At 47.9% G+C, this 27,511-nt stretch overlaps 1 protein-coding gene across 4 annotated transcripts in view; it reads left to right on the forward strand.

The window, feature by feature from the left end:
* Mylk (myosin light chain kinase) overlaps nucleotides 1-27,511 on the forward strand; it is a 248,341-nt gene that overhangs the window by 110,719 nt on the left and 110,111 nt on the right. For all 4 annotated transcript variants that reach the window (XM_015993413.3, XM_015993411.3, XM_076548799.1 and 1 more), the window contains 8 exons: nucleotides 7,697-7,745; nucleotides 8,557-8,716; nucleotides 10,524-10,689; nucleotides 12,744-12,762; nucleotides 13,850-14,364; nucleotides 14,914-15,120; nucleotides 21,781-21,915; nucleotides 25,682-25,834. In XM_015993413.3, the coding sequence (XP_015848899.2) occupies nucleotides 7,697-7,745; nucleotides 8,557-8,716; nucleotides 10,524-10,689; nucleotides 12,744-12,762; nucleotides 13,850-14,364; nucleotides 14,914-15,120; nucleotides 21,781-21,915; nucleotides 25,682-25,834 (1,404 nt within the window). The remainder of the gene's footprint in view (nucleotides 1-7,696; nucleotides 7,746-8,556; nucleotides 8,717-10,523; nucleotides 10,690-12,743; nucleotides 12,763-13,849; nucleotides 14,365-14,913; nucleotides 15,121-21,780; nucleotides 21,916-25,681; nucleotides 25,835-27,511) is intronic.

A 27,511-nucleotide genomic window follows, 5' to 3' on the forward strand; every position in this document is an offset into this window, starting at 1 on the left:
AAAGTGCTTGTTCTCACTCTCTTCTTGGAGACCGACTTCGAGATCTCCTTTACCTTGACCCTTTTCCCTGGTTCACTTCATCTTCCTCCCCATTCTTTCGTCTTCCCTTCAGAATGCAGCCCCCCATCCCCCCATAACCCACCCCCCCACCCCCGCCCTGCCCCTGCGGTAGCCCTGCTTTTGATCTTGCCATGGTACTTCCGCTTTTTAAAAGTTCTGTTTTATTTTTGAGTGCAGTGCTCACAGGAGCCAGAGGAGGACCCCATCAGCTCCCCTAGAGCTGGAGGGACAGATGCTGAGTCACCTCCTGATGTGGGTGCTGGGAAACTGCAAGAGCAGTATGTATGCTCTTAGCCACCAAGGCGTCTCCTCAGTCCTGGTGTGTCCTTGATTCTCCCCGTCTCTTAGTCCTTCACCTCCTCCTCCATCTCTGACCTTGGCCTTTCACGGATTTAGGTTTTTCCCAGTTGCTCATAGTCCTGCTTGTTCTTTCGTTCATTATCTTTGGTTGAAAGTGAAGACTTTGCACTGGGGCCTGAGGAGCAAGAGATCTCCCCTCAAGACACTGACTTTCCTAGTAATGCATGGATGTTTTAAACGGAGATTTTATTAGAGTGGCTTACAGGATGCCATCCAGGTCGTCCAGCAATGACTATCTCCTGTTTAAAAGGAAAAGCCAAGGATCCAACTGTTGTTCAGACCATGAGTCCAATAGTCTCAGTCTGATGCTGGAGTCCCTGCAGGATTCCAAGGGCTGCTGGTCTTCAGTCTCTGGTGGAATCCCAAAGAAGTTGGTTCTAATACTGGCAAAGAAGGCCTCAGCAACAGAACAGATGAACTTTCCCATGGGAATGAGGGCAAGCAGGCAAAAACAGGATTTCCTTCTTCTACACCCTTTTATCTGAGATGCAGATTTGGGGTGGGCTTCCTGCTTCAAATTACCTGATTAAGAAAATCTCTTACGGGAATCTCCAGCAGTTTAGCTTTAGTTGATTCAAGATGCAGTCAGGTTGACAACCAAGATTAGCCATTACAGTTTCCTTCTCTTCAAGTGTTTTATTAGTTTTAATAAAAGATAGACCGTCATCTTTCAAGATCCCTCCACACACACACCCCAGAATGAGTTGCTGATTGATGCAATGAATCGTTCCAGGTATCTGCTTCAGATGCCCTTCCCAGGTGCTGTCTTTGCCAGTGATGGCCCCCAGCTTGACGCCAGCACAGGAGGTGGCTATAAAATGGCTAATACCACATCACAGGCCTTGGATTAAATAATACATCTTCTCTGATGACTTTCTTTCTGGTAAAGTGAGATTAGCTCTTAATGACTCGGGTATACAAGAGAATGCCTGTCCCTGGGCTTCCTGTTATTTGGAATGTCACCGTAGGAAGCTCTAGATGTAGAAGACTCTAAGATGGAGTCTTGGGCTCTAAAGGATGACTCTAAAGGAAATAAGTTATTTTTCTTTCTGCTAAGTAGCTACAATTTCAGAGCAACTGTGGATGATAATTAAGAAACCACTTGCTGGAGCTGGAGAGATGGCTCAGTGGTTAAGAGCACTGGCTGCTCTTCTAGAGGACCAGGGATTGATTTCCAGCACCCACATGGCAGCTCACAACTGTCTGCAACTCCAGTTCCGGGGCAGGGGGAGGTCTGACATCCTCCCCTGGCCTGCTAGGACACTGTACACACAGGCATGCATGCAGGCAAAAACACTCACACACGTAAAATAATAATAGCAAAACTTGTTTAAAGAAATCACTTGCAGGAACTATTTAGCCAGGCCCCCTTCCAGTACAAAACTCCATGCAGCTACTCCTTGAACTCCTTATCCATCCATAAATGACCAGGAAATAGTTTTTCTCCTATGAGATGTGTATTTTATTCCAGTCCCTTGAGGAAGAATTATTCAGTGTTTTGATTTCCTGGAGCCTCACACAGGACCCTTGAAAAGGCTGGCTTCTGTAGATGACCTTTGGCCTCCATGGAGGCACATATCCACAACTGAGAACAATGCATGTGCGTATGCACCAGCAAGAGTGGCCTGCAGCAGGGAAGAGACTGCAGAATGGACAGTTGTGTAGAAAAAGTTTGGTTTATACCACAGGAGGAATCCCCCGGCAGAGACGCTTCGATTTTTATAGTTACGACATCCATGGAACCGTGAAGACTGTTGAACCGACAAGTGACAATCTCCTTAGAAAATGGGGCAGCTGGAAAACCTCAGTCATTCCCAAATACCCCCTATCCTTATATCAGGTATCTCCAGGGCCTGCTAGGTCACCTCCTACACAGATCTGTCCCGTTCATTCCCTGTGCTACCATCCAGGTCCGGGTTACTGTCGTGGGCACGTGCCTGTGGCAAAAATTCCCAGTGGTCTCCCTGTTTCCCTTGTCCTCACCCCGGTGTCCACACCACTGTTTAAAATACCTATAAAAGTGCACACCAGATTTTATCACCCGCCCCCTTGGAATCCTTCTGTGATTCACAGTCAGCAAGGCCCTCCCCATGGGTGTGATTTAGCTCTCATTAATGTCTCCAGCCCATAGACCTTCCAGTTCTTTCAAGGATCCAAGAGCTCTCATGGAGAGCCCTGACCAGGCTGCCTCCCTCGGGAGCCAGTTAAGTGCTCGCCCAAGCCCTCAGCTCCAGGCTTCAAGAGAAAGGCAGAGTGCTTCAAAGAGAACAGAGGAGACCATATTGCTGCAAAAACATCCACATGGAACAGCTCACCACCCTCTAGTTTCACCCAACACCACTCCCCTTTTCTTAACTATCACGTGTGATCAGCCAGTCATTCAAATCCCAGACATTTCTCCAGTAGTAAAGCCACCACTGGCTCCAAGTTGAAACAGCACCACATCCCCTAGGGGATAGGGTATGGCATTCACAAGGCCCCCTTTCTCTTCCCAGGGGTCAGGGAAACTTGTGGACATTTAGTGGGAAAATACCAGGAATACAGTGTGTTCTCCATGGAAAGGATCTTCCCCATCTTCTCTACAATCTCGCTAGAACAGTACTCCAGAAACATTTAAGCCAGTGGTACTATGGTCCTTAGTAACACCCAGAATTTCTTAAGTTGTGAAAACTAACTGAATAATTTAGGAAATTACCAGTATGTAGATGGAAGTCTCAAAGTAATAGCTTAAAAATTATTGCAGAATTTATTTTGTGCACATTTTCTACTAAGTGAAATATAGCCATGTGCACATGTACATATATAAGTATTGTACATATATGTGCTTGCACACATAGCATGTAGACTGGAGGAGATCTGAAACTCGACAGAGCTGGAACCAAGTAGTATTAAATCAAGGAGACACATGAGATACTCATGTCTCATTAGGTTTTCTGTCTCTTCACCTGTCTTTAAAAATTGGGCGGTGGTGGCGAACGCCTTTAATCCCAGCACTTGGGAGGCAGAGCCAGGTGGATCTCTGAGTTTGAGGCCAGACTGGTCTACAGAGCACAGCCACCAAAACTACAGAGGAACTCTGTCTTGAAAAAAAACCAAATAAATAAATAAATAAATAAATAAATAAATAAATAAATAACCCCCCCCAAAAAATAAGTTGGGGGTACTCAGACAAATCTGTGGTTTGAAAGGTGGCATAGTGAAGTTAGTCTGGAGTTACAGATGTAGCACATGTCACTTTCCTGTCTTATGTCCCTCACTGAGGGTGTGTTGCAAAGCATGGTGGGAGTTTAAGACGTAGATAAGGTTTCTATGATAACCTTTTACTACTTGGTTCTGTAGCATAAAGCAGACTTGTTTTGACATCACACTTGAGGTCTTATTTCTCTTTTCTCCATATGGTTTTTCCTCAGCTTACCTTGCTATGTTACCTTTTAAGGCTTTTTGTTGTTGTGTTTATTGTTTGTTTTTCAGGACAGGGTTTCTCTGTGTAACAGCTCTGTCTATCCTAGAACTCACTTTGTAGACCAGGCTGGACTTGAACTCACAGAGATCTGCCTGCCTCTGCCTCCCAAGTGCTGGGATTAAAGGCATGCACCACCACTGCCCAGCCCTTTTAAGGCATTTTATGCTTTTATTCCCTTTAATATAATGTGTCTGCTCCTTTATTCTAAAACAATTTATTCTCTTATCCACCTCTCTCCTCCTTTTCCTATACTGCTTGATGGTATGAGTTTTGCTCATTTTAAAAATTCATTTTTAAAGTCCAAGCATACTTTACAAGTTCTGCAAACATCTGATCACCTCATTATCCTCCAGCGTGTTCCAGCAGAACAATTACATACCGTGATACAGAGGATTATGGCCGGCTTTCTGTGTCACCTTGCTTTAATTAAGGCTTTACATGAATTTCTGAAACCATATACATGGCCAATTAGCCGTGAACTTCAATTCAGGGTGGCCCAGGCATGACTAAATGCGTGTGATGAAGGTGGGATTTGTTCTAATAGAGTGGAGAAGCACTATTTTAAGCCTTCTGTAAAAAACACTTTGAAGATGGCTAAGTAGGTTGGCTATTTCTGGTTCACCTGGAGCAGGCGGGGTTTGCTCTTGTTGCCCTGGCATGGTTATCAATCATGTCTCCTGGCGCTGGGAGTCCTGTTTGGGTGATGAATGGTGTTGCCACACACTTTGGGGAGCGTTCCTCCTCCTTACCATCTTGACCACACCGTTCACTTTTGGATCCTGGTGTTCTGTTTCCATCCATTCTTCATACGTCTTTTGATGAACAGCACCAGGTTTTCTCTTAGACCCTCCTCTGTTGGACTTTTCACCAGCATTCCCTTTATCCTGTCCTTGAAAAATCTAAGATGAGTGGTTAAGATACCTCCAGTGTCTCGGTCTCTCCCTCCCAAACTGTTCCAGCCCTCGCCAGTTCTCTTGATTTGCTCCTCCATCTCTGGCATTCTACCTTAATCTCCTTCCCACTTATTTTTCCATCATAGCCTTACTATCCTGCCAGCTTTTCATACTTTGGTAAAATTAGTTTTTTGCCTTATGTGACTATTTATAACTGAATTCTCCCCCATCCCGAATAGACCCTGTTAGTTATCTTAGCCCGAATGCCCTGTTGTAAGCTCTCTGGTATGAACTCATATTGACACGAGCATTCCTCAGGTCCACTCTTAGATGACCTGTTTGTGCATTGCCCTTAAATCATACTGTAAATTGCCCTTGCTCTGACAGACAAGCACCCGTAAACATTTCTTATTCGGTGGGAAAATGCCACATTTTTCCTTGTTTTGTTTTTCAGATGAAGATGTCTAGCTCCTAAGATTTTTTTCTTTTAATTCTCCATCTATTATTTTTATTGTGGTAAAAAGCATGTAATATTTACCCTTTTCACCATTTTACCATAGTGTGCCCTGAAGTGACCTGAAGTGATTGGCAGTATACCAGCATGCCATCGGTATACTCCCAGCTCGCACAGTGTGCACTGAAGGGATTCTGTGGCATCAGTACACCCTCAGCTTGCACAGCTGCTACCACCACCCAGTTCTAGGATTTGATCATTCACCACAAATGGAAATCCCGTGCCACTAATTTCTCTCCTCCTCGTGGCCCTGGCAGCTGCCTACCACTTTCTTTTCTCTGTGGATTTGCCTGTTCAGAACATTTTCTAGAAATGAAGCCATAAAGTATGTGCCCTTTGTGATAAGCTTCCTTCATGTCACATACTTGTCAAGGCTCATTCAGACTGCAGTGTGTCAGTACTTCCTTCCTTTTTATGGCTGAATATTTCATTGCATGAATAAACTGCGCTTTGTTGATCTATTTATACAGAAGATCCGATGGGTGATACGGTAATACTGATAAGTGCAGTAAATGATAGGTGGTGTGAATCTTAGCACCATGCTGTTGTGTGGAGCATGTACAAGATGCTTTGACTCTCTGTTTGGATGCCAGATTTCATTTTCCCTTTCTCTTCTTCAGGAGGAGGGACTACATTGTGTTTCTTTTTTTTTTAACCATTTTATTTATACATTTAAAAAATATAGTTAATATTACTGAAAGTAAAATATAGCTAAAATTATTGACCACCCTACCACCCTCAAACAACTGCTATTAATAAAGACTTTCTGTTTGTACTTCTTCCAACAGTATGGGAGGGGCCCAGCATCTTAACTGTACATGTTTGCCGGACCCTTTCAAAACTTGTCTCTCCTTTGATCAGCTTAAAGTTTCTTTTAACCTTCTTGACTAGAGAAGGCAATGACAGACTCTGCTCACTCTGTGGTCATACTGAACAAAAACGCATCAACAGTGATCACCGATCCACGGTGTCACAACTTGAATGTGATGTAAGCGTTTGTGGTTGATCCCGTCTCACTGATGTTCTGTTGAAATCTCAAGATGGGCGTGTCTGGGGAAACTCTCACTGTGATGTTTAGCCTTTACCTTTGAGTTCATTCCTGCGCTGTCATGTCAATGAAATAGATAAGAGAGAATAAGGAGATCCACCACTTTCCAATAAATGCCCTGTAAATGCCCCACCGCAGACACTTGCTCATATGAGAATGACTGAGCCTTCCCTGTGGGCCTTAGGGAGGCTTTTATCCACGTTCACAGCTTACGGTCGAAAAAGAACAACTTCCAGCGTGATGGCTATCTCAAAAATGCCCTTTCCTCCTCCTTCTCCTCCTAACTCAAAAACAACACTGTGTGTAATTATGTTACAGCAGAGTTATTTCCTGGTCACATTATATATTCCCTCCCCAGCTGCAGCAGCTGGGTAAAGGGCGCCCTACCTGGTCTCTCTAGGCTTGCTGCTTAACTGTTTCCTGCCTGGTATGCCACCGACTCACCCAGACTCAGTGGCACTGGCTATATTAACTTCTCAGCGAGAACTGGTGGTGCCCAGAACGACAGCACCTTGCCAAGGACTGGCGGTACCGCGTGGGGCGGTGCTGCTGATTCAGGGGAGCTGTGGCTCCATGGCGGCTCTTCCCTGTTCCATTTCTGCTTGTTGCTGTTTGCTCAGCCTTCTGTGGAAGAACGGAGTCTTGATTATACCCATCATGATAGATATGGTGAGAGGTGTACACGGGCACCTCCTTCCCTCCCTTAAACTGGCTTATGTTCTGGAAAGGTCCTGGATCTCTACAGGTAACTCTCACAGTAGAAAGTTCATCGCAGTACCTCACAACTCAGCAGAGAGGTTGATATTCCACAACCTGGGAGACCCGATGCATTCCCGGACCGTTCTAGGTTCTGTGACTTGACACATGCGGCTTCTCTGATTTCATTTTTCTTACCCATTGAAAACATGTAGGGAGAGGGCTGGGGAGATGGTACAACAGTTAAGAGTTCTTCCAGAGGACCCAGGTTCAGTTCCCAACACCTGCATGGTGGCTCACCACCATCTGTAACTCCAGTTCCAGGAGATCCAACACCTTCATCTGGCTTCTGCGGGCACCAGGCAGACACCTGGTGTGCCCATACATGCACACAGGTGAGTACTCATCCACACAACAAAATAACAATACATAATTTTTCTAAAAAATTAAAAAGATGGAAGACTAATAATGTATTACCAAATCCATTCAATTATTACAAGGATCCATGTAACCTGATGCCCACGGGGAGTCGGCACGTGCTCATCAAGGTTCACTGCTACCGTCGTTGTCCCACCCTCTGTTGCTGAATCTGCATGACTCATGGCCAACACTGGTGAGTGTAGCGCTGACTCTCTAACCTTCTCTCTGTTTGTTACCTGCAGGGAATCTTACGAAGAAGCATGGCCAGCCTGCTGCTTCCAAAGCCTCAGGGTAAGTTCTGGAATGTTCAAGCCGGAATAAGGGTCGGGTTGGCTTTTCCTGCTGACTTGACTAGCATAAGGTCTAGCACATAAGTCCTAGTGGGACATTGCATATCATTTCCCCAGCATCTTCTGACCCCGCAGCCTCTGCGGGTAGCACCTTTGGCCCAGCTACTAAATACTAAGGAAGTGGAGGACTATGTCTATGGTCTTGAGAGGATTCTAACAATCACGATAATAACGGATGCACAATTCAAATGAGTAAACTAAGAAGAAGCATTAGCAATAACTGCTGTCACAGACAAGCCCCAGATCTCCATGGCTCAACCTAAGCTTATTTCTCAACAAAGGGACGTTCAATGCAGATGTCCTTGAATGTGCGAGAGCTTCCTCATTCTCTTCAAGGCGCTTCCTCTGTTTTGTGGCTCCATCTCCTGGAGCTTCCGCACCTAAGCAGAATACTGGGCCAAAGCAGAGGATCTTTCTGGAGGTTTCCATGAGCCAGCCCTGAAAGCTGCATACAGCAAGCATGCTCTTGGCCTATTGTCCAAAATACAGGTTTTGGGCCAGAGCTCAGTAGAACTCAGGTTTAAGGGAGACTATTAAATTCCACACAGTAGCATGTTCATGTGGTAGAGGCTATCTGTTCTAGTACCACTGATTTTCCCAGAGGAGACCAGAGAAAGTGTTTGAGGCATAGAGTTGGGGAAACAACTCTTAAATGGTTTCTGACCACAGTTTAAGTGGCAGGCAGGAGTGGAAGAATTGAACTGCTTCCCTGTCTAAGTTTGGATCCTCTGTTGATTTCTTTCTGGGGACAGATTTTCATCCCCAGCAGGGGAGACTCGTCCTAGCATCTGGGGGGAGTGCCCACCGAAGTTTGCCACCAAGTTGGGCCGAGCTGTGGTCAAAGAAGGGCAGATGGGGCGCTTCTCCTGCAAGATCACTGGCCGGCCTCCACCACAGGTCACCTGGCTCAAGGTGAGGTTTTGTCTGCCCAGACTCTAACCCTGGCCAGGAAGCCAGAGATCTCAAAACCCTGCGACTAGTGGGAATCTGGCTTTCCAGTTGGTTCCTTCTCTGTCAACCCCAGGCTGTGTCAACCCCATTGCCCCAAGGCTCTCAGTAGGTGTGATAGCGACATTTCTATTCCGTCGCTCCCCTGCTGTTACATGGACCTCTCGTCCTCACACTCACAAAACAGCATAAAGCCATTGTGTAAAGACAGACCAGGCATCTCAGGAGAAGAAATGGAGTTGGGGTGCTGGTTTTCAGGCAGCAGCTCTATGGTTCATGAAGCGTGTGATGCTAGACAAGTCACCTGCTCTCTTGGGGCCCAGCCTCCTTACCTTTGAGATAGGAATAGACAAGTCACCTGCTCTCTTGGAGCCCAGCCTCCTTACCTCTGAGATAGGAATAATGCCTTGACAAGTTAGGGGACACTCCACGTGGAAGTGCTTTGCTAACAGTTCAGAACTGGGCAAAGTGAAGAGAGGCAGAGGAGATAGTGGTGCCAGGCAGGGAGAAAGATGGGCATGGAGCAGGGCATGAAAAGAGGTCAGAAACAGGTGGGGTCAAGGCCAGAGAGAGAATAGATGATGATTTTTTTTTTTTTTTTTAAAACTCTTGACTGAAATGAATGGTAGGGCTCCTTTTACCTGTCTCTTGATTCTTCTAAACTCATCCTCAGGAAAAAAATTTTAAAAAGGGGGGGAAGGGGGGAAGGCAAAGACAAACTGAAGTGAGCAATATAGAATGCCTTTCCATACCCCTTCCTTCCAAGAAACACAGGTCTTTTGAGACAGTTTTCTTCCACACGTTGGCTCCAAGCCTGTGCAAAGGTCTTGGGGCTGAGTACTCAAGTAGTGATTTCCTTCCTTCCTTCCTTCCTTCCTTCCTTCCTTCCTTCCTTCCTTCCTTCCTTCCTTCCCTTCCCTTCCCTTCCCTTCCCTTCCCTTCCCTTCCCTTCCCTTCCCTTCCCTTCCCTTCCCCTTCCTTCCTTCCTTCCTTCCTTCCTTCCTTCCTTCCTTCCTTCCTTCCTTCCTTCCTTCCTTCCTTCCTTCCTTTTAAAGATTTATTTATTTATTATGTATACAGTGTTCTGCCTGCATGTATGGCTGCACACCAGAAGAGGGCACCAGATCTCATTACAGATGGTTGTGAGCCACCATGTGGTTGCTGGGAATTGAACCCAGTTCCTCTGGAAGAGCAGCCTGTGCTCTTAACCTCTGAGCCATCTCTCCAGCCCCAAGTAATGATTGTCTTAGTCTTTTCTGTTGCTGGCTTAAACACCGTGACCAAAAGCATCTTGAAGAGTTTATTTGACTTAGGCTTCCACATCCCTGTCTGTCACTGAGAGAAGTCAGAGCAGGAGCCTGGAGGCAGGAGCTGAAGCACAAGCCCTGGCTTATCCCTGCCTTGCTCTCTCTAGCTTGCTTTGTTTGGCTTTTCATACACACCGGGACCACCTGCCTAAGGACAGCATGGCCCGTGGTGGGCTGGGCCCTTCTATACCAATTGTCCATCAGGAACATGTCCCACAGACTTATCCACAGGCCAGTCTGACGGGGCTGTTTTCTCACTTGAGGTGGTTTCCTCTTCTCAAATGGCTCCAGCTTGTGTCAAGTTGACAAACTAGCCATCACTATGACGACTGTCCGGAGACCACAGAACAGGTGCTGTGTACCCAAGCCCTGGTGTCCATTCCATAGGACTGGTGGAAGGCGGGATAACCAGGTTGAAAAGCGAGCAGACTCCTGTAACCAAGCCCCTCTCTTGCCACTTACAGGAAAATGTCCCGTTGCAGCCAAGTGCCCGTGTGTCTATGTCGGAGAAGAATGGTATGCAGATCCTGGAAATCCACGAGGTCACTCGGGATGACATGGGCGTGTACACATGCATGGTGGTGAACGGGTCAGGGAAAGCCTCCATGTCAGCGGAACTCTCCATCCCAGGTACTGAGGGGGCTGATGCAGTGGGACCCTTTTCTAGTGCCAGGACCCTCCTAGAGGAAGCTATTCCTTCTGTCTCTTGTGTAGACATATGTGGCATACTTACATAACCGTGCATCTTCAAAGACAGAGTAGAAGAAAAGGATAAGGAAAGGGGATGGGCTAGCGGCACAGACCAGGCCTGGAGGAAGATGCTGTCAGTTGTCTGACCCTTCCTTTGTGGGTCCTGCCCCTTTGTGATCTTCTGTCCTTCTTCCTAACTCGGGTAGCTCTCTCCTATCTCTGACGATTGGAGGAGTAGGTGTTGCTGGTGCTCTGCCATCATTCCTGCCTGAAATCTAACTTGTCCCTTCCGTCCCTCCAATCAGATGTGTATAAGCTGACAACATGACCGCTCCAGGGCATGGTCATTTGTCCTGAGTTTCTTAGACCCGACAAGATGCTCCCTCAACTTAACTTTTTCTACCCAGGATCCTCCTCACCAGCCTGGACTTGTCAACAGTAGCTCCTCTGCCTGGCTTCCATCCTCAGCTCCTGTCGGTTCTTCCTTTGCAACCTCTCTGAATAGCCTGCTTACAGTTCTCTTGCCTCCCCCAAGTCCAGCCTGGGGAAGCCTGAGCATGCGCGTGGGGGAGTCTGGCAAACCCCCAGGCTCAGCTTGCACTGGCCACAGAAGTCAGAAAGGGAGGGGACCTCGCCACCTTCCTCCTCCTTTCTTCCCCACTTCCGCATCTGATTTTTTCCCTTTTGTATGTCCTCCCCTTCCTCAGAAACTGTGCCTTCTTGCTTTGTCTGTTTGTCTGTCTGTCTGACTATCCATCCATCCATCTACCTAATATCTATCTATCTATCTATCTATCTATCTATCTATCTATCTATCTATCAATCATCTGTCTATCTATCTATGTATCTATCAATCATCAGTCTATCTATCATCTATCTATCATCTGTCTGTCTGTCTGTCTGTCATCTATCTTATCTATCTATCTATCTATCTATCTATCTATCTATCTATCTATCTATCTATCTATCCATCCATCCATCCATCCATCCATCCATCCATCCATCCATCCATCCATCCATCCATCCATCTATCTATCTATCTATCTATCTATCTATCTATCTATCTATCTATCTATCAATCTATCTATGAATCATCTCTTTATTTTGATTGAAGTGTTTCTGCAGTCCACAGAAAGAAACTTGTGCGTTTAAATCTATTTAACTGAAGCAGGTTTCACGGAGCCACCCTGACACATTCCATGTACCACGTGCACTGGTATTTTCTGTTCCACCCGATACATTTCAAACAAGAAACCCCAGTCCTGCTCTAAGGATGTGACTTGGCCCGTCCCTGAGGGGCAGGAATGGTGGCAGGCCTCTGCAGCAAGGCTGAGCCACCCTTCCCTTATTTTCCGTTCCCTTGCATTTAAAAGCCGCTCCCTCCTAATGCACTTAATGACAAAATGATACCCTGCTGGGATCTGTTTGAAAATATCCCAAACAAGCAAACAGACTAAGACAGAAAGAGACACACAGGACCGGTGAAATGTCCTTTCCTCATCATGTAATGCCCACCTTCCAGCTAGTATATATTCTGGAATTTTCCATGATAAAATTTGAAAAGCATCAGACAGACTTGGTAAGAAAAGAATATATTGTATTACCTCCTGGGAGAATAAAATGTCACTTCTTTTGTGTGTTTCTAAAACACTTATCTCCCCAAAATGGACTTTATGGGGTGCGTGCTTGCGTGCCTGCAGTTGTGACTGCTAAAGCATTGGGGGTTGGCACTTTCGTTGGAGGATTTATTCCTTGATTTACCAGTCTGTTGGTTATGCTTCCCTCGGTTTGGTGAGGGGGAAGGGTTCCCGTGTCCTCAGGCCCCAGGAGCTGTTGGGAAGCCCAGGAAATGTTCCTGGTGTGAGAAAGATTTCTCACCCCGCCCCAAGCTTGCCCAAGCAGGGAAGCTCTTCAATAAATGAAAACAGTGTCACCTTATCATTGTCTCTGCTGGGCATATAAACTAATCCGCCGTCTTTCTGCCCCTCTTCCAGGTTTGGACAATGCCACAAGGTATGTCTTCTCTTCATAATTGCTACGTTTTTCATCTTAAAATACTCCGCACAGAGCAACAGCAGGGAAGGGCCCCGAATTTTCAAGTCATGGTGTAGGAAGCGAGGATTGGGGGTCGCTTTATTTGTGGGTGCTTTGCTTTGCCCTCCTGTGGTAATTTGCTGTCTGGTTTGATGAGAGTCTCCGAAATGAGCATGAACATTCCTGGAGGGCTTGGCGCCTCAGCATCCTCTCAGTGTCCTCCAAAGCAGACCGTCCCAGGCCGGAATCCACGCCATCCTCTGGCATGCAGTCATTGTTGCTTCCTTCCTTTCTGGGTGTGAGGCACAGAGTGGATGTCAGCGCACAGGGGGAGCAGGCCATCCACTCTAGAGGAGGGCTTTAAACTGCCACACATATAAAATGACAACCGCCATCTCTGAGGAATGACAGGGAGACACCAGTTGCAATTACTGGGGTTGAGAATGAATGCCCTTTCTGAAAAGTCCGCATTTGAACTCAGGCCTGGAAAGTAAGACAGTAGCAGATGACGAAAGCTCAGGAGGACAGGTCCCAAGGAGCATGCTGGGAAAGCCTGGGAAGAGGGCCGTGAGGCCCAAATAAGCCCCACATGGCTGTGGTAGCCTGTAGATCGGTGGCTTGTGCGGCAAGAGGCAGCTGGGGCTCTGTGCCATTGCGATGCTCGGCTTCATCCTTAGTAGAGTAGAAAGCTGAAACCTTCCTGAGCTTCAGTGATAGAACTCAGTCTATGTCTTTACAAGACTGACTGCAGAGGCTACTTAGAATTGGATCGGAGAGGGACTTGGTGAGCAAGGGAAGCCTATGATTGGTTTGAACTCCAGAGCCCCAGGGAAAGGACAAGTATCAATGCATAGGGCTATGGGTGGAAGCAAAGGACAGGGGAGATCATCGGTGGCCCCTGAGCTCTGCCGTGGGACGCGGAGCAAGCGCAATACTTTGCTATTGCCTTCATCTGTAAGCTTGGTGATACTTGACATCTCTACCATGGCAAGTAACGTTTGCAAGTCACCAGATGACCACCCTGCCCCTGTTTCCCTCACCCCTCCTGACCCTTGTTGCCCTACAGGACGTTTGTGAGAGCAACCAAGGCCCCCAGTCCAGACATCAGGAAGGAGGTGACCAATGGAGTCTCCAAGGACCCCGAGACTGTGGCCGGAAGTGAGAACCGCTCAAGTCCCCAGAGGAGTGTCTCCTCAGCCTGGGCCACACACAGCCACCTGAAGTCCCTGCAGGAGCCCAAGCTGAAACTGTGTGAGGGTTCGCCCAGAAAGGCCCTGCAGTCCTCAGTCCTGCAGAAGACTTCCAGCACCATTACCCTGCAGGCTGCCAAAGTCCAGCCAGAAGCGAGAGCACCAGGCTTCCGGGCCTTCTCTCCTGAGGAAGAGAGGAAAAGTCTGGCTGCCCCTCAGAAAGCCACACTCCCTACCAGACAGTGTGGCCTGGGAGGCCCGATTGGGAACAAGTTGGGTACCAGGAACATCTCCATAGAGAGCCCAAGGGAGTCGACATTCCCCAAATTTGAGAGTCAGCCCCAAAGCCAAGAAGTCACTGAAGATCAGACAGTCAAGTTCATCTGTGAGGGTGAGTAGCGCTGTTTCAGGTGCTGGTTCCCAAAATGTAGCCCCTTGATGGCTCTTCCTTTCCTTCACCACACATCAGCCTGCACCTCCTGTATCTATGCATCCCTTTAAACTAGGTCCCCCAGGAAGCTACTTTCCAGGGTCTTCTCTTTAGGAAGTGCTCAGTCTCTAAAGCCCCCGGAGTTGCCCATGACTTCTTATGAAACAGAGCGTTGGTCCTATGCTCTAACTCACCCCTCAGCAATACCCATCATCACAAACACACGGCAGGCCCCCTTCTTCTCTGTCCTCCTTTTCCAGTGCCTGTCTCCCCTGGAGAATTGGCCCATCACCCCCCCCCCCCGCCATCCCCTGCCTCAGGATCCTGACTCTCACAGGAGGACATCTACTCAGCTTTGAGTGCAGGGTCCCAGGAGAAGGGGCAGGGCTTGGAAGTAGGAAATCAGTTCCCGCCTAGCCTGAGTTCTTCCCTCCTGTCAGTCTCTCCCCACCCCACCTTAGAAGCACACAGTGCTCCCCGAGGGCACCTGTTCCACACATGGCCCTGTAGTTTCAGGGATCCCAAAGCCTGAAGTGGCCTGGTTCCTGGAAGGCGTCCCTGTGAGGAGACGAGAAGGCGTTATTGAAATTTATGAAGACGGTGCGTCCCATTACCTCTGCCTACGGAGAACCCGGATGAGGGACAGTGGGAGGTACAGCTGTACAGCATCCAACATCCTTGGCCATGTGTCCTGCAGTTGGACCCTCCTGGTGGAACGTGAGTACATCCCACCGACTCCCATGATTCAGGCAGTTCAGTTCCTACAGCTCCGCACCTTAGACTGCAGCTGTCATCCTCACGGACAGACCAAGGGAGAAGTCACTGCTCCCACCCCCCGCACCCCTGATTCTTCAGATGTTTATTGTAGAGTCACCTCAACACAGACGTTCCCCAGTCCATGCCAAGGCCAGTTGACAGCTCTATTTTTTTTAGGTTCCTCAGCTGCCCAAATAGTGCCATGACTCAGCTCTAACCACAGAGAATGAGCATTCACTAAATATACAGGCTTGAAGAAATACGAGAAGATGGGGTGCCACGCCTTTTATGTTTACTCGGTGTCTGTTTATAGAAGCAATGCATGTTCGTTGTGCAGGATTTAAGCCATATATAATCTTCTGGCTCCAAAATAAACAATTTAATGTCTTTTAAACAAAATCAGCGTTGTGCTCGCTTGAATCCTGCTTTCTATCCTGATTCACTCACGGAACGCAAACCTCTTTCTGTACTGTTCAATAGTTTTGAAGGCATGATTTTTAGTAGCCATAGACTGTTGTGAGAGTGGACATGGATAATTCTGGCATCTTCCTGTTTTATTGACGGTTTCTGTTGTGGTCACTGTCCCACTGTTACAGAGAAGCCATGATGAGTTGTCCTGGACACGCAGCTCAGCGGTAGAGGGTTCCTGTAGCTTGCACAACTTCCGGGTTTTGATCTCTGGCGCCAGAACCAAAGAAGAGAGAGGAAGGAAGTTAGTCAGTCAGTCTGCTTCCATTTGTTTTTCTATCCAATTTCTCCCTGCTGAGAGGACTCGGTAGGCGAAGGGCCTTGTTGCCAAGGCTGATGACCTGAGTTCAATCCTCAGGATACTGCACACTGGGAGGAGAGAAGCAGCTCCCACATCCTTGCTAGGCCGTGTGCGCTGTGCATGCGCACACATGCACACAGACACACACACACAGAGACACGGACAGACACACACACACACACACACACACACACACACACACACACACACACACACACACACCCCAAATAAATTTAATTACAAAAATTCCTGGGCTGGAGAAATGGCTCAGAGGTTAAGAGCACTGACTGCTCTTCCAGAGGTCCTGAGTTCAATTCTCAGCAACCACATGGTGGCTCACAACCACTTGTAATGAGATCTGGTGCCCTCTTCTGGCCTGCAGGGACACATGCAGGCAGAATACTGTTTACATAATTTAAAAAAATTCCCTTTTGAATGCATAATGTGCGATTGTGGGCCCTAGGTCCACGTCAAACCACTGATAAACCTATTAAATGAAAACCCTAGGAGTAGAATACACAAAGTTGGGAGTTCTACAGGACCAGCAACCTTTGCCAGGTTATTTTAACAAATGAATTACAAGGAAAGTAGAAGGAGGGAGCGAGGGAGGGAGGGAGGGAGGGAACAAAATGATTAGATTAAAAGGTATAAATCATACCAATATTGATAGTTTGAAGGCTTTGTACAATTCTGACTAAAACAGTTTTTAAGTTTTTGTGAGAGATCAGACAAATGTAGGCATTGATTCATGGTGCTACTTAAGGTTGTGATGATGGTCCCAAGGTTTCTTCTTAACTAATTCTCTAATGAAAGGATATGATTTCTTATATTTGCCCTAAAAATACTTTACATTTGGGCAGCACAGGCAAGAATATCAACAAACAATATTGGTCGATAAAAATGGAAGTGAGGGAGAGCTACACAGGGATTCACTACATGACTCTGTTTCCTTTTGTGTGTATCTAAAATCTCCACAGAAAATCACTCAATAGAAGAGGGTTTCAGGATCCTCTGGAGCTAGTTACACGCAGGTGTGAGCCATCCATCTGTCCTAGGTACTGGGGATTGAACCCAGGTCCTCTGGAAGAGCAGCCGGTGCTCTTAACTGCCAAGCCAGCTCTCCAGCTCCTTTGCTTGCCTCTTGACCGGGATTTTACTGTGCTGGTGAATTTCTTTCCAAGGAATGTTATCTGTTCTTTTTGGAGATGGAGATGGAGTACCTGTGGGTAGTGTTGTCAAGCCTAGGAGCTCTTGCTTCATCAGCTGGTCCAGGCTCCATGTCTTGTTAGCGGGTAGATGTGTGTCTTCAGGGCTACCAAAGGTGGATGGGATGTCTGAAGAGCCTAAATTCTCCTCTGGCTTTGTCTGCTCTGAATTTATCTACATCTTAGGGAAAACAAGATTTTTTTTTTTTTGGCTTATTTAACATCTTGGGGGAGTTTGTCTCTTACCAACCCTCTATCATTTTGTTGTTATTGTTGTTAGTTTGTGTGGTAGGCAATTTTGAGACATAATTCATATAACATAAAAATCACCCTTTGGAGTTTGTAATTCACTGATTTTTTTAACCCATTCGTAGAATTGTATGCCCATCACTACCATCATTTAGACAATCACTCCAAAATCCTACGAATCATCAGACATTGCTGTTCCCATGGCCCCAGCCCCAAAACTCATTATTTATTTTCTGTCTCTGTGGATTTGCCCATTCTGAACATTTTGTATCAGTGGAATCATATAATGTTGGGGGTTTTTGTGAATGGCTTCTTTGTCCTCGAAGAATGCAGCTGGGTGGTGGTGGTGGCGGCGGCGGCAGTGGAGAAGGAGGAGGTGGTGGTGGTGCACACCTTTAGTCCCAGCACTCGGGAGGCAGAGCCAGGTAGATCTCTGTGAGTTCGAGGCCAGCCTGGTCTACAGAGCGAGATCCAGGACAGCTTGGTCTGTTACACAGAGAACCCTGTCTTGAAAAACAAAAAACAAAACCAACCAACCAACAAACCCAAGCAGACCGTTTCCAGGTTTCATCTTGTTGTAGCTTGTACCAGCATTTTCTTCACCTTTATAGCTGAATAACATTCCACTGTCTGGATCAACTTGCGGGGTTTGTCCAGTCATCAGCAGAGGAATGTTGGGTGTATTTCTGCTGCTCAGACATTTTTTACTTTAATTTTCTTAAATTTTCATACATGAGTACACTGCATTTACACATTTGCACCCCACCCTCTCCCACTCCAGTTCCTCCTATGTGCCCCATCCTCCCTCTGTATTCTTCCATAATTATTACTGTTTTACACACACACACACACACACACACACACACACACACAACACACACTTACTTAGTCCAGTTAGCATTACTTGTAGGCGCATGTGTTTAAGGAGAACCGCATAGGATTGAGAAGTCTATTGGGGGCTTTCATCACTGGAGAAAACTGACTCTTCCTCCCTTTGCAGCCATTAGCTCTCCTAGGTGTGGGGCTCTCCGTGAGCATCATGTACAGGTGCTTTCCAGCGTCTGTGGCACTGCTGGCTGGGTCAGGAGGTAATGCTGTGTTTCCCTCCGAGGAACCAGCAGGCTGTTCTCTACGGTAGTGTCGCCATCCTGTTCCACCAGCAGCGTGCCAGTGTTCCAGTTCCCCACATCCTCACCAACACCTTACCTTTCGTATTTTCCTTTTCTATCATTGTCTCTCTGGGACTTTGACTTGCATTTCTCTGATGACTAACATTGAATATAATTTCATGTGCTTTTTAGATGTTCGCATATCTTCTTTACAGAAATCTAGTGGGGAAAAAATCATAGCTCGTTTTTTAATTGGGTCATTTTGTTGTTATTGTTGTTGTTGTTGTTGTGGTGGTGGTGGTGGTGGTGGTGGTGGTGGTGGTGGTGGTGGAGTTTTAAGAGTTCCTTTATATATTTGGAATATAAGTCTTTTATTAAATGTATGATATTTTTTAATTGTCTCCTCCTATTCTGCAAAGTCTGGATGTGTTAGCTTTCTGTCTCTATGCTCAAATTCCTGACATAATTGACCTAAAGGAGGAAAGGAGTTTTTGGCTCACAGTTTAAGGTTTCAGTCCACCGTCAACTGGCTCCACCCCTTTTGGCTCTGCGGTGACAAAGCCACCAGGGAGCATGTGATGGAGAAAGCTCCCCAGCTCCTGGAAACCAGGGAGTAAAGCAAGAGATGAAGGACCAGAATTCCAATGTCCCCCAGAAGGACCTCTCAGTGGTCTAACTTCCACCCACTAGACCCCTCGAACAGTGTCCACCATATCCCCAAAAGTTGAGGACCCAATGCATGGGCCCTTGAAGGACATCGGTAGCACCAGACTATGCCATGTGTCCAGTGACATCTCCATTTAGTCATCTTGGTGATTGAAGTAACAGTTGGATACAAATAAATTAAGGAAATGCCTTGAACCAGTGTGTCTTCCAGCCGTTGGTGAGGGATTCTGTGTGTATTTAAGGGAACCTTCCATTCTACTGCTGAACGTTTACAACTCAACATAGCCAATATTCCCTGCTAGCGGAGAGCCTCCAGACCAGCCTGAGGTGAAAGTAGGACCTCTCAGGTCTCCCTTGAGCGTACACATTGCCTTGTACTTGCATGGGGCCTTCTAGCACCCAGGGGATACGTCAGAGTTTCATAGCCGTGGACATTTTCCCAGTTTTTCCTTTTAAGTTTTATTGGTCAGACTCATACTAGTCCTAGCTGATATTGCTGCCTCGGTAGCAGTGATGTTAAATAATTGCTTTTTCACAAATACCTTGGGGATAGAGTGGTTCACACAGACCGAGCTCTGCGTCTGGTCAGGGCAGACGGCGCTGGAGGTGGAGCAGAAGAAGCTGCCAGAACCAGGCAGTGGTGACGATTCTCTTGGGGCTGTGGTTTTTCTGGAGCCCTGGCCCCCAAACATCTCATTTTCACAAGTTCCATGGCTGCTTCTGGTTTTCAAAGCCGCCAAGAGCTGGGGTGAAGGGAAGGGGAGGTTAAGACCACAGAGTCTGCTGTCCTTCCCCAGATTCAGCTGAGTTTGGAGGGCTGCGCTTTGGTTTTCTCAAGCCTTGTTCATACCCAGAGTTCTGGAAAGCTCGATCTAGGATCTCTGTGATGACATTCTCTCTGCTTTAATGGAGTAGATTGCAGAGGTCAGTTCTTTGGTTTGTTTTTGTTTTTTTCTCCCCTTCTAGAAGTGCATTGCATTCTCTTACCTCCTTAAGGTGTTCGCTATCTTGCAACCTTTCCAGATTACGAATCCCCCATCCATTCTCGGCAAATGCTTTACCAAGACACAGTCTGTGCCGCGCACGTTATTTAGCCTCTGCCACCAACCTCTCCTTCCTCCTCCCTCTGACTGCAGAAAGGCTGCTTCCTTTATTCACACATCTCTTCTATGCCTTCATCTCCATGGAGATCTTGGCCAGCAGGGATGACCCCGCCCCGAGTCTTTCCTCTTCCCCCATCAAAGGAGCTTCTTCCTTCTTGGTCACTGTCTTCTTGGGAGCTCTGCCTCTGCCTCTCTACTCGTCCACACTAAGCTCTACCTCCTCCAAGCAGAGCTTCTGCGCACAGCTTCTGTACACAGCTTCCACTTGATGGGAGTAGCAACGGCTCTTTGTAAGTGTTCTGTAGGCTAGGCGCGTGCCAGATGCTCTCCTTGCTTTATTTTATTTAATGATCCCAGTCACCTCAATAGGTAATTAGAGCTACACCCATTTTCCAGAAGAGAATACTGAAGTGCAGTAAAATGATGTCACTTGTCACATGCCTTATAAAAGATAGCATATTTCTAACCCAAGTTGGCTAGGAATGTAATCTTATCAGTGACTCTGAACAGCGTCTCTCTAGGGAGGGAATCTGACGGTGACTCAGGGAAGGTGCATTTCTACAGTCCTTGGACCAATCGCCCCTTCCTGGGTGCCAGGCCTGATCAGAAACACCATTGCTGTTGTGTGTCTGCTCACCCATCCTCTACCCCAAGGTCTAGAGGAGACAGTGTGGCTGTGGCATCGGAGAGTGGTCTGTGATTCTGCTGTACCATGCCTGGGCTGGGTCAGAAGCCACCATCTGTCCCTGTTTCTCTTAATTAAGGTCTTCAAATTTTAAAGTGTTCCCCAATCTACCGTATGGAAAGCTTTGAACTTTGAATGTTCTGCGGGCAAGTCTCTGAGAGTTCAGCAGACAGTGTGTGTGTGTGTGTGTGTGTGTGTGTGTGTGTGTGTGTGTGTGTGTGTGTATAGCACTGCCATCAGCCATTCTGGACCTTTGACCTTTGACCTAGAACCAGGCTCAAGTCATACTTGGAAAATACTTAGGAGTCTTTGTCATGTGATTCAGTCCTGGAATTGCGTGCGCAGGGCGGGGGGCATAATTAAAATAATTTCAAATGGAAATATCCCCACTCTGGGTATACAGTTTCTACAAGGAAGATATTTATTTTAATTATGTAATAAGACCATGTAATTGGTGATGGCATGTACAAAGAAGAGACCCTAGAACTCAGAGTCAGACCCAGAAAGAGGGGGAGGATGCTCAGGACAGCAAAGGTCAAAAGTAGATGAGAGAGACCTGCTTTGCAAGGGGAGAAGGCAGGCCTCCGTGTGAGGGCCCTAGCACCAGGGAGCTTTGTGACCCTGGAAGACCCCAGTCGGTCGTACTGAGTGGCCTGCAGGCGTCTGAGGCCTTTCCTCCTCAAGCATGGAGGTAGGCAAGGCACAGTCCGCCGTTGAGGAAGCCCAGGGCCCAGGACAACGGGTGCGTCTGCCTTGCAAGGCTTGGCATAACTGGTCCATCACTGGGTGGGCGAGCTGTGACCTGAGAGGGTCTTTCTGTTGTTTGCTTTCACAGGGTCAAACTTGGCACAGACGGCCCCTTCATTCACCAGCGTCCTGAAGGACAGTGTTGTCGTCGAGGGCCAGGACTTGGTGCTGCGGTGCTCTGTAAGGGGGACCCCCGTACCCCGGATCACTTGGCTGCTCAATGGTGAGTTCTCCCTGCCCCAGCCCCGTCGGCCTCCTGGCTTGAGTTCTCTCTTCTCTTACTGAACCGTGTGTGCCTCAGAAGTACAGGAAAGAGAAGGTGGTGGCCTGCTGCTCACCAGCTGACCCAGCTCATCTGCTCTTGGGGAATCCAGCTGCCAGCCTGGCAGGGTGGCTGTTAGAGATTCACTGAGTTCACATGTATAAAGTGGATAATGAGGCACCCGCCCAGAGATACACACATGCGATTTCAGTTTCTTTTCTTATGATTAGACTCCTAAGATACCATCAATAAGCATTTGTTGAGTCAATAAATGAACACGCACATGAATAACCCAGTGACCCACATCAGAACTTGGTCAAAGCATGTGACCTTTAATTGAGTGGCAGGTGGGTCTAGGATTAAAAACTTGTAATTCTTTATGCTGTTAATTACACTTCTATAATTAAGTAAAGCTCTCTTTGACTTTTGTTTCGGTTTCAAGACAGGGTCTCTCTATGTAGACCTGGCTGTCCTGAAACTTTCTGTGCAGAACAGCCTGGCCCCGAACTCACAGAGATCCACCTGCCTCTGCAGGGATCAAAGGTGTGCACCACCACACTTGGCGTAAGCAATGGGCAGAGGCTGCTTGGGAGAAAGCATAGGGCCCTGCTGAGAGGGGACTCTTTGCAGAGCAGAGCTGTCGGGGAACCTGACTTTCAAGGATGGGGATGGAGAGCTTGCAATCTTAGCCAGTTCTCTCGTCGTATGGCACAGCCTTCTTCTTCTTCTTCTTCTTTTTTTTTTTTTTTTTTTTAAAGATTTATTTATTATGTACACAGAAGAGGGTGCCAGGTCTCATTACAGATGGTTGTGAGCCACCACGTGGTTGCTGGGAATTGAACTCAGGACCTCTGGAAGAGCAGTCGGTGCTCTTAACCTCTGAGCCATCTCTCCAGCCCCGGCACAGCCTTCTTAAAAGGCAGTGTCCATCGCTTGTCACCAAACGGCCCTCAGGTGTGCCACTGTCCCGACCCATTGCCTATGCGCCTCCACGCCACTGTCGTTCTCTCGGGCTTTGCCAGAATTGACCTCTGAGTGAGAGGAGGTGTGTACTCTCTCTCCAGGCAGTTAGCTCAGGTAGATAGGTGAGAACTGAGTGTGCCCTCTCTCCTACCCCTCACCCATGGGCAGATCTAAGGGGCCCTGGGACTGACCGCAAGGACCCAGCTTTCTTTCTTTCAGCTAGAGCTTAATATGAGCATAAGGACCAGTCGTGGGTCCGAGTGAGAGTTTTATTTCAGCTTTCTTTCTTTCAGCTAGAGCTTAATATGAGCATAAGGACCAGTCGTGGGTCCGAGTGAGAGTTTTATTTCGACTGGGCTGAGCTAAACAAGGGGCAGCGAGCATTTCCTCCAGAGAGCCAGTCCGTAAATCCTTCCGGGTTTTCAGGACATACTCCTCTGCCACAATTATTCAACGCCACTGTTGCGACATGAAAACAGCAGACAGTGTGGAAATGATTTGTGGGCACTAAAATAAGAATTTCATGCAATTTCCCCATGTCATGAAATTTTATTCTTTTTTATTAAAAAATATATATATAAAGTACTTAAATAGTGTTCTTGGTTTGCTAGCTGTGTAGAACCGAATCACATAGGTCAGTGAGGAGAAGTTTTTTTGTGCAGTGGACAGTGGTTAACAGAAGCCCGCCACTGGTCAACATGCAGAAAAATGCTATATTTGGAGTGCTCAGCCGCAAATTGAACAACTATATCACATTTGTCTCAAGACTCGGGATCCACATCAGAAGATAGGACAGAAAGACTGCAAGAGACAGAAGGAAGGGAGGGACGGCTGGACTGAAACAGTGTCTCTGGACACGACGGGACCTCTCCATTCATGAACTAACAGCAGCTCTGGTTGCCTGCATGAGACCTGGACAAGATCAAGCCCACATGGAGCGGGAAGGGCGAGTGAGCCCACCCTTAGCCGATGAGCTATCAGTAGTGGGTAGCTTAAGGGGGAGAGAGGGTCTGTTGTCTTTAAGAATGTGTATGGCCCCTGGTAGGGATCATGCTCTGTACCCAAGAATATGTGAACAGGACAGGTTTGACTTGATGGGTTATGCAAACAAAACAAAAAGGACACAAAATTGTGGGTAGGGGTGGGAGTGGATCTGGTAGGAGTGAGGGGGAGGAGTTGGGAAGACTATGGCCAAAGTACATTGTATGAAATTCCCAAAGAATTAATATATAATATATATAAGTATACATTATAATTAATACATATTACTATATACTATGATATCTAACAATGCAATATATTATAATAAAGTATAGTAATATATGTTGTATTCTAATACACACACACACACAGGTTGCAGGTGGGGTGTGGACCATGGTTTGTGTTTCTTTGCTATTAGTAGTGAGTCTTGAACATGGGGGTAGATCTTGGCTTTCCACACTTTACCCACTAGAGGGCAATCGTGCTTAAATTCACCTTCCTTGGCTGCTGATGAGTCCAAACCAACCTCTAGGCTGGGAGTTTCTTTCTTTTTTCTTTAGACTGGGAGTTTCTTAACTCTGGGTCATGGTGTGCTCACCAGCTTCTTTCTGGGGCACCACCCCTGCTTGTGGGCCCGAAAGGAGTCAGGAATTGTGCATCAGGAAAAAACAGGCTCTCATAGTGCTTGTCACTCATGTTGGGACAGAGGAGACAGGCTGAGGACAGTCAAGGTGGAGCATGCTGGTGGTCTCGGGTTCGAGGGGGTCACTCTTACAAAAATAAAAACAAAGGGTATTCAGTCCTTCCAATGGCGCTCTCCTGGCCCCTGCCTTCCCCCGCTCCACCCCTCCCAGTCATCCTCTCATGGAATGCAGTGGATTGGAAAGGTCCTCTTCCCTCCCTCTTGCTTGGCAGTCTCTTTGCAAAACTGTCCTGGAGACATGAAGTGTTGTTATGTGCAGAAGAAAACATTGCTCTGTGGGGAGGCTGTTCCTCCCTAAACTGCCTGCCTCTCCTGCCTCCCACCCTTAATTTTATGAAGTGCAAACTAGAACTGGGGGTGGGGGATGGAGGCTGGCAAGAGAAAGAAGTGACTGTTGCTCCCTGTACAGCAGAGGAACGCATCCCTGCTAGAGGCCAGACTCTTCAGTAAGAAGACAGGACTATTTCCCTAGAAGTAAAGGTTCCGTTGTAGAATGATACCGTTTGGGAGCATGTGTTAAAGATGGCGCCGATGCTAACTGCTTACAACCAGTTGCCACATAGGACTGCATATAAAGAGGGCTTCTTGTAGGACCATTCATGTTTTCTTCTCCACGTTTGTCTTTCCCTTGAATGCTAAAGTGTGGCTTATTGCACAGAGGAAATGAACGTGATTGCCACATTAGGGTGGGGCTACAGCATTGCTTTCTGATCAATATCTATAATGGGAAACGGAATCGTTCTTTCTGGAGACATCTCAAAAGAGCTGAGAGCCACATGTTCGGTCTGAACGAGGTCTACTCTGCCCGAGCCTGGGCTGTGGACCAAAAGACCCTGCAGAATTCTTTCCAGGTGTGTGGGATGGAGGTTATCCAAAAATGCCAGCTGTCTGGCATTGCCCTCCCGTGTGCCAGATTCTTCCAGAGTGACTCTACCCAGTCTTTGCAGGCCCAGTCTCATCCTCCGTGGATTTGGACCGGCTCCAGCGTCGTGACACTTGCCCTGCCGGGGTCAAGTCTGGTATATCCCACCGCCAGCAGGTGCTCCCTGGCCTGAGTCCCTTCTGTGCTTCCCTCTGCAGGGCGGCCCATCAAGTTTGCTCACTCCATCTGTGAGGCTGGCATGGCTGAGCTCCACATCCAGGATGCCCTGCCAGAGGACCGCGGGACCTACACCTGTCTGGCTGAGAATGCCTTGGGGCAGGTGTCCTGCAGCGCCAGGGTCACCGTCCAAGGTAGGATCCTTCAAGCGCTTTTTTTTCCCTGTCTGCTTTGAAGGAAGAATGCTTTTATAGACCATAGGATTCCTGGCCCGAATTCAAGGAGCAGAAGCATAAATGGAATTGCGATTGCTGGCAGGCAGCTGTGGAAGCAGAGAGGCTGCTTGGACATCTTAGGGACAAAGGAGAAGTGACATGGACAGTCCTGAGCACAGGCATGAAGTGGAACGCCTGATATCCCAGCCCTAGGGAGGGCGAGGCAGGACGATCCTGAGTTCCAAGCCAACCTGAGGTGCATAGTAAGACCCCGTCTCCAAGGAAAGGAAGGAGGAAAGAAATGGAAAAGGGAGGGGAGAGAAGGGAAGACCCTGAAGGCAGGCAGATGGAAGAGACAGTCTCTGGCAGCCCACAGTAACAGGAGTGCGTCTCGCATCCCTTAGCCCCACTGGGCCCTGGAGACACACCAGGGAAAGAGACGAGGGTCCCCTGACTAGATGGAAGCTCTCCCTCCAGAACAAGAAAACCACCTGCACTGCAGGATGTGCCCTTAACATGCAGCAGCCTCACGAAAGGCTCTGTGCCCTGAGGTGCTCGCGAGGCAGCAGGTCCTTGAGACTTCTGAAGGTTTCCCCTCACCAGCCTGGTGCCGAGGAATCTGATTCTCACAGTCCGCCATTGATCAGGCCAGCACTTAGTCCCCGGGAATCACCCGGGAATCATTAGGCTTGAGACTGGCCTTTCTGGGCTGGGGCTATGTATGGTGGTTGTTTCCAGGAAGAGAGGGTGATTCTAAGGTCCGGGACCCTCGGGTAACCCTGATTCCCGCCTTTCCTTAGCCTGTGCCCCCAGCTCCTGAGAGTGACTGGGTCCTTTGGGTGCTTAGATGGGGTAGAGTGTGCCTGCCTTCCCTACCAGCCAAGAAGAAAACCCTACCTCTTTTCTTTTGTCCCCCTAAAATTCATGCTTCTTAGGAGAGTCCTCTTGTAGTGTGAATAGCCATGTTCTGGAAGGCTGTGTGAGATGGTATCACAGAAGGCGGCACAAAATGCATTCTGCCTCCTCTGTCTCTTCAGCTACACCACCTCACAGAGACCCCTGGGGCTCAGGGCAGAGTGTTGTCCTTGTCTTATACAGAAGGGTCTAGTGGCCTTGACACCAGTGGGTCTTGGCCAGCACACTACCCCAGGAGAGCAGGTAAAGCGGCATCTGAGCCCAGGCCCTGGGACCAAGGCCCAGGTCACCCCGTAGATGCCCTTTCTCAGAGTACACCTCCCCTGGCCCAAAGCAGAAGGCTAGCCACAAAGGGAAAGACACTGTCCTTCCCTAGGGCAAAGGGAGCTGTCACTAACAGAGAATGTGGTCCATGTCTGCCCTGTGTGGCCATCTGCCAGGAGGGACTTGGATTTCTCTGAAGAAATGCCTCTGTGTGGAGTCATGTGTGAACCAGCCTGCCCCTTCCTTTCCAGGAAGCCTTCCACACTGGGGTCAGAGCTGGCGGTGGCCCGTGAGATCTTCTCTGGTACACACACATAACCCACTTATCTCTAGAGTGGCATGCCTGCTGGGGGCCCCGGGGGACCGTGGTATGAGACTTCCAAGGAAGCACACAAGTTCACGGCCTGGTCTTGGAGGCCCAGGGGGGGCAGCTCTCCCATCTTCCCCGAGGCTAGCTGGTCTGTAGTGGGCAGGAAA

This window comes from Peromyscus maniculatus, chromosome 12 (assembly GCF_049852395.1).
Source record: "Peromyscus maniculatus bairdii isolate BWxNUB_F1_BW_parent chromosome 12, HU_Pman_BW_mat_3.1, whole genome shotgun sequence".
Lineage (NCBI taxonomy): Eukaryota > Metazoa > Chordata > Mammalia > Rodentia > Cricetidae > Peromyscus > Peromyscus maniculatus.